The following is a 7304-nucleotide window of genomic DNA, read 5'->3' as shown; positions in this document are numbered from 1 at the left end:
ATATATTTCATACGAAACTGAGTTGCATTAATGAAAATCGCTGGTGTTTCAAAGTCGTGGATTTCAATGAGAATGCGAACACAGCAAAAATGGAACTTCCATTCTGAACCATATCCATACTCATATCTATATACATCAGACATTCAGGACTGATTTTCTGGATTCAATAGTGGAGTACACTGCATCGGGGTTCCGTGTCTAAAACTTTTTCGCTGATTTAAATTCAGAGTCATGCTAATTCATCTGTGGTAAGAACAGTTTTGCGGTGAAGCTTGTGTGGCATTTCTGGTCGACAAATGAGTAAGGATATTTAATTCCGTGAGCGTTCATTAACAGATAATTAAATAAAAAACAAAACATAACTGAGTTATTGCTAGAATAAGATCTTTATTCAACTATCTTAGTTAAAAAAGTGCCATTACCCATTCAACGTCCCATTAGTTGTTTATACTGTTACAGTTCCTTTGGATAAATAAAGCTCTCTGAGCGGAAGCAAAAAACAGAAAGTCACGTGAAGGGGTCAGTGATAGCACACAATGCACTCTTTCTTGTGACACATCTGATCAGTATTGTTGTCTTGTTCAGGTGACCATTACTTAACGAGTAATGATGAGTCTGAGTATCTGAGTTAAGTTTCTTTGTCTGTCGATATTAGTTGTACATAATGGATATAGTTTTAAAAAAGCGGTTTCATTATTTCTGCATTTACAGTAACGTTTTTAAACCTCGTCAAGATCTGGTATGCATCTGAATATCTTGATCTGAAAAAAAGATTTTAAAGGTGAGACATTATCATTTAGTCAATTAATTTTCGTTAAACATTTCTTATAAATCTTGTTCTAGAACATGCCTGCATTTGGCACTTTGTATAACGATTATTCAGTGTTCCACAATCCCTCCACAATATGTATTAGTTATTCTACAAATAAAACCAGACATTGCCAACTATTTTTTAAACATAATTCGATTATTGCTTGTTTCAATGTACATGTAGATCAGAAAATACCTCGTCAATATAGCCTTTAAAACTGCGAAATCCTCGGCCGTATCCAATATGTATTCCTGTATGTGTCCTCTTTATGGGACCTGTAATAGAGAAATATTAATATTTACTTTATTTCTCATATCTGGCCAATTTGTATTTCATGTCATATATGATATAAAAAATAACTGTAGATGCTTCATTTGTAGTAAGTGTTACGATAGTTTGGATTGTGGGGGAATTATTCAAATTTATATATCTTAATATGCTGGCGAATACGCACTTTTATTGCGTGTCAGTTTAATTATACTGAACTTCTTTATTCATTTATCAATCCAACGTAGTTATTTCTTCATATCACTAAACCCATGTAGATACATTTTGTAAAATATCTAATGTTATTTTATAATTTTAATGTGAATTCATTACACACCGCCTAGGGGTTTGGATGCTTCCTTAGAATTACACCGACCATACAAAGAATCTGTGTCGTGAACGAAGTACGCGGTGTTCCATCCATCCTACAAAATAAATCATGTTATGTCAGATCGTTGAACTGGGGTAGTGACTTCGTCAGTTGATCCGACGAAAATTTTGGCCCAAGGAAAAATTGAAATATTTATCAAGTAAGATACAAATCCAAATATTTGAATTCATGATCTATTTATTGAAGGAGGAAAGACGTATTGCAACAGACTCATTAATTGAGAATGCTTTTCACATTACGTCCTGTAATAAAACACATTGAGAAACGTAAATATTTCCCGTACCAAAATCAAAATTAATTTGAATGTTGTTACGGATCCTATGCGTTTAAAACATGACATGGAAGATGAAAAAATCCTAATGAATCTGTACTTACATATGTCAATACTTCTCTCCCATATAAAATAGTGCATTTAGAGTCTTTGTTACTTTGATGAATTCCTGGGCACCATAGTTCAATTATATCAACGAATGGAATATTACAAGAATATAGATTCTTTGTTAATATTGAAAGACTTACACCGACAGGAAGGACGAACGTGGCCATCTCCTTTTTCTCCGAGAGGGCCATATAATGCACAGATGATTTCCCAAGGATCATCAAAAATGATACGTCATCATTACAACAGTCGCTGTTGCTAAGCAACGCCGTCATCTTACGTCTCATGCTCAATGATTTTCTGGATTCCTCGACTTTAAAACGAATCTTGATAACGATGTTTTTGAATTCTGCGTTGGAGTATCTCGGGATGATAAGCTTCGATCTTCCATTGAAATACGCGCATCCTTTATTTGACAGTGTGACGTTTTGATTTTCAACGTAGCTATGCGATCCAGAGTGGTCCTTTATGTCATTTGTAAATGGGAGATACACTTCAGGCTTGCACTCACCTATGAAATCAGGAAAGTAATTTTTTTCAACAATAATCAACAGTTGCTGTCTTACAATTCGTCATTTATGCCCTGTATCAATTTACGTCAGCGGTAGTCCGTGAGAAGAAAGGCTCTGGGTTTTGTCATCTGGCCGAGACACCATATTACATATAGTGTAATGTGTCTGAGTGAATTGTGTTTGTTATGTGTCCTCGGCGCTATGTTTCCGTGAGACAACTCTATAAAATAGTCAAGAGTTTCTCTAGCCTATAACAAGACCCAACACTAACATACCGCAGCATCCGAAAACATACAATTATACACCGCAATACATTGCACACATGAGAGACCGTCATTAAATTACCCTGGTTGTAAATAGGACGTCAATATAATAACCTAAACCAAAACAAAAAATCACGTTATTTCTTTTCACTTTTCTTATTACTCGTTACATAGCTTAAAACACGTTATTGTAGTGATTTTGCTATTGGTAAGAATGATCAAATGTCTTCTATCCAAGGACTTGTAAACTATGTATTAGTTTAATATACTACTTTTTCTATATCTATGTGTCTATACCACTTCCAACAGATAATTTCTATGGCTTACAATTTCAATCTTAAGTTAAAACGTATGTAACTACAACAGATAATTTTATGAATTACGTTTTTTAGGCCGGTGAGTCGTATGCCCTGTACATGCGCACTTATCTGCATCGTAATGACTGCCTGGTGCGCATGGGCGTGGTATCCACATGTTCCACCCTTTAATGAACTGTTCATAGATCTTCGGATTTCCAAATACCATTCGTGTTTCACATTTTGATACTGCTCCTATTGTTGGCGGACATTCATCCTGACAGCCTGGATCTTTGACACATTTATGTTTACCTCTCCAGGTCCTGTAACGGAAACCTTTAGCACAGCACCTGGCAGCAGAGCGGCCATTCTTGCATCGCCAGTAAGCTCTACAATTTTGTATACCTTTATATGCGTATGTCTGCAGATACGGATTTCGCATACATTTATCTACAATACAAAGAATATGTGTAATATCAATGAAATGCATGATATCATACTGATACTCAGTATTTAGGCACATATTATTTACGATGGTCGAATATTATTTAAATTATGTTAGCATTTATAACACCATCAAATGTGATTATCTTTTAAATACGCTTTTCTTATATCAGTCGAATATGACTAGACACAATTTAATTTCAACTTATTTGAAAATCGTCGTAGCACGGCAAGATGTTTTACTTATTTTTTCCCTAATTTAACAGCATTTTTGACTTTTTCGTTCAAAATATGCGTAGTACACGAATAACATGCATGGGACATCATTTACTTATCACTCAAAACATTACAACAACTGCTGTACAAACCGTTATCGCAGTGAGACTCATACGACAGACGACAGCCCAATACATTGGTGTCAAAGAAGAATCCAAAAGGACATTCTCTATGTGATGCTCTCATGTTCCCATTTGGCCCGAAATAACACTGAGTAAATTGACTACAGATTTTGGGGTGTGGGTTATAGCCGACACCGTTCATCAAACTGCAGTCGTCACAAGGACCTGTTTTATTAAATTTAAAATTGAGTTACATTACTTGTCCAGTGAAAAGTACTGTAAGTGTACTGGTATTAGTGGCATTTAGTGCCTTTCATTCTCACGCCATTGCTCTCATTCAAATTAAGCGATAAAGTCCATGATGTCATTCTATAGACATTTACATAATGAGATGTAGTGGTTGCTGTAACTTAAGTACACTTACAATATTAAGGAATCCAAAAATAATAAAAATTTATGAATCAGATTACAAATCAATAATCCTAAAATACCAGCAAAGCAGTTATTCTTGATGTTGTTTTGAGGGTATTTGATAGATCGGAATCAGTGTTAGGAATCTGAAATAGAGCTGAAGTAAATTATGAAACACGAAAGATAGTAAACCTGATGGTCTTTATTCAATGTAAAATTCTCTGTAACTAAGTCTGGTTGATTTTTAAACATACTGGTCTTTTTTCGCCAAATATTTTCGTTGTATATTAATTTTTTTAACAAAACTAATGGTATAATTGTCAATAGCTACTACTTACCTTTTATCCATTGTGTTGCTTTGATTGTTTGTTCTTTCCTGTGCTTGATAGTCAGTCTTCGTAAGCTCACCATTTTCAGCTTTTTTCTGAACGCTGATTTTACAAATGTTGGTTGCGCTGTTGTGGTGGTGGGCTTTGTTGTTGTAGTTGTGGTGGTTGTAGTCGTAGTTGTAGTTGGAGTGGTTGTAGTTGTTGGAGTGGTTGTAGTAGTCGGAGTGGTTGTAGTTGTTGGAGTGGTAGTAGTTGTAGTTGTTGTTGGTGTAGTCGGAGTTGTAGTTGGAGTGGTTGTAGTTGTTGGAGTGGTTGTAGTTGTTGGAGTGGTAGTAGTTGTGGTTGTTGTTGTACTGGTTGTAGTAGCTTATCAAACAAAAAAAAAGACAAAATGAGGGTAACAAATTGCTTTTAAAACCATCTTATAAGCAATTTAAAGCGTTGATTTAATCGAGACTTTAAGGACTAAGTCCCAAGATTTACGTAATACCATCTATCTTGAAGAATGTTATGTCATAAATAAGTTAAATGGAAATACTAAAACTAGCTATATTGCAAAAAGATTACAATCAATTGAGCATCAAAAAAGTACTACCATTACTAAGTTTGGTTTTACTTACTCGGACAGACCATCTTCACAAGACTGTCGATGGAGTCCTTTAGCTGTTTAAATGATTTAACTGTCAGTACATTTTGAGGACGAGAAGCTATTCCATTAATTTCTGTGATATTAATTAGGTCTGATATTCCTACTGCAAACATCTCTACGCCATCATTCTTGGCCTGGTTTGCTTGTCCTAATGTTTTGCCCATATCCTTGGAGCGTCCATCCGTGAGAACCATGCCAACAGCAGGAATGTCAGGACGATCTTTCCTCAGTTGGTCGGACGAAAATAGATCGTGCATTACTTTAATGCCCATGGCTGTGTTGGTTCCGTCTTGAGGATGTGGTAGATTGCGTATTACCGTTTTAAGTTTATTTCTATCAGACGTAAGACTCTGAACAGTATGGATAGATGTACTGTATACGACAACTCCCATACGGACCTCTCCAGGAGATATCTCGAATACATCCAAAAGTTCCTCAACGACCTCTCGTAACGTCTGATAGTCCTCTTCGTTGACACTGTCTGACCCGTCAACTACACAGATGAAATCGAGTAGTCGTCGACATTGGGCTGCAATAAGACATCATTGGTATATATGTATTGCCATAATAAATAGCAGAAAGAAGACGCGACCTACCCATAGTAAAAGATCCTACCAATACAATATAAAAGGTCAACTTACAATGGTCGGCGATGACAATCATTTGCAACGACAGAAAAACAAACGCCAGCAGACCGGCTGTGGTCCCCATGATGTTTGCACTCGTTCCAGAAGCAGACCTATTGTCGATGGAGTACATGTGTTCGCCTTTTGAATCACCGATGAGAGGCAAGCTGATGCACTTCCTTGGTTCCATCTTCATCCATCATCGTATATAGCATCTCCAGGTGTCCCTTCCGCAGGCGCTGGAAATGCATGTGCATCCATGAATACTGATAAGCTCCTATGATTAGGACACGGGTACAAAGGCGAGATAGATTACTTTGGGCTATTGATACAATTTGTGGCATTGTCTATATACTACTGAGATGATAAAGGATTATCTTTAACTGTCTATATTATCGATAAGATCAACACCTTTCTTAACGATTTTTGATTTATATTACATTCATCCACAATTGTTGGCCGCAGGTTTTGTCTAGGTACATTAACTGTCATCGACTTTCGAAAGCTCATAGAAGTGATGGGGAAAGGTCATGACGTGCGCGTCAATAACAATACAGACTGATTACATCTCGTTTCAACTTCATTTTAATGGTGTAAATTTGAAGACCATTAGAAGATATTTTTCTTTATTTTCTAAGCAACACATGGTATTTCCCTCATTTAATTTTCTTTAAAGATGCTCCACCGCCGACAGAGCAAAAATGATGTTTATCATTTGAAAAATAATTAGTGTTTAATCGTGCATGTATACATCTAGTTAACACAAAACATAACATAAAATGATTTATTTAAGCATTGAACGTCTTTCAGTTGGCATTCATAGCCAATATCAATGCAAACTGGACATAGTCAAATTCCATGAAGCGCGATAGCGCTTCGCTTCATGTTGAATTTGCCTCTGTTCAGTTTGCATTCATAACGTTCATTTACATTTAGTTACAATTCTGTGATGAAATCCCAAGGAATTTTGCATCTATAATGAATTAATCATTCGTTATCGTCATAGATGGAACACCCATTTGAAACAGCCGTCTTCCGTGATCGCTGGCACGACAATTGTGATGACACAATAATAATGACGTCTTAATAAGAGCTTGAAGTTTATTGTCTATATGACTGCCAACTGTGCTTGGTAAGGTTACATAATGGGAATGCAGTGAAAAAGTAAAAAAATTGCCTCTAGTGCATGTGAAATTAGTACCTCATTCCATATAGGATATAGTGCCATGGTATTTTTTCGGGATGCAATTTTTTTATTTAATATTTTTAACTTGAAGTAAAATAAGAAGCTCAAACTTTTCAATGTTGGTAATAAAATACGAAATCGTCTTTGAAAGTGAAAAAATACCATTTTTGTCAGCGGTGGAGCATCCTTAAAATTTGCCTGCTAGTAGACTGGTTAATAAAGCATTCATGGGTAATTTGACCAGGAAAATATTGTCACCATGCCACCGATATTTCTGACTACAAAGCTAAGAAATGGCACAAATAGCTGTCATTTTGCCTGGATATGATATTTGAAAAACATTTTTGGAAAATTCCGCTTCATCGACTCTCTTGGCAATCCATAATTAAAATGTTCAGGTTT

At 35.9% G+C, this 7304-nt stretch overlaps 1 protein-coding gene across 1 annotated transcript; it reads right to left on the bottom strand.

Moving 5' to 3' along the window:
- Positions 1-398: 398 nt before the first annotated feature.
- Positions 399-5906, bottom strand: LOC138329782 (protein PIF-like). Its single transcript, XM_069277076.1, has 9 exons — positions 5732-5906; positions 5062-5619; positions 4451-4807; positions 3732-3926; positions 3007-3369; positions 1989-2359; positions 1416-1503; positions 1007-1086; positions 399-761 (listed from the first exon to the last, which is right to left on the bottom strand). Exons 1-9 carry the CDS (start codon positions 5904-5906, stop codon positions 720-722), a joined length of 2229 nt encoding a protein of 742 aa, XP_069133177.1. The 3' UTR covers positions 399-719.
- Positions 5907-7304: the final 1398 nt, after the last annotated feature.

This window comes from Argopecten irradians, chromosome 8, assembly GCF_041381155.1.
Source record: "Argopecten irradians isolate NY chromosome 8, Ai_NY, whole genome shotgun sequence".
NCBI lineage: Eukaryota > Metazoa > Mollusca > Bivalvia > Pectinida > Pectinidae > Argopecten > Argopecten irradians.
Note: the sequence above shows the minus strand (reverse complement) of the source record. Positions and strands in the feature narration are given on the sequence as shown.

What these genes read in the sequence shown, in the direction of transcription:
- LOC138329782 (XM_069277076.1), bottom strand. Translation starts at nt 5,906, where the DNA reads ATGGAACCAAGGAAGTGCATCAGCTTGCCTCTCATCGGTGATTCAAAA. An exon ending in GATTGTCATCGCCGACCATT is followed by an intron (nt 5,620 to 5,731) that starts GTAAGTTGACCT and finishes GTCTTATTGCAG; the next exon opens with CCCAATGTCGACGACTACTC. An exon ending in TGAGTCTCACTGCGATAACG is followed by an intron (nt 3,370 to 3,731) that starts GTTTGTACAGCA and finishes TTTGTATTGTAG; the next exon opens with ATAAATGTATGCGAAATCCG.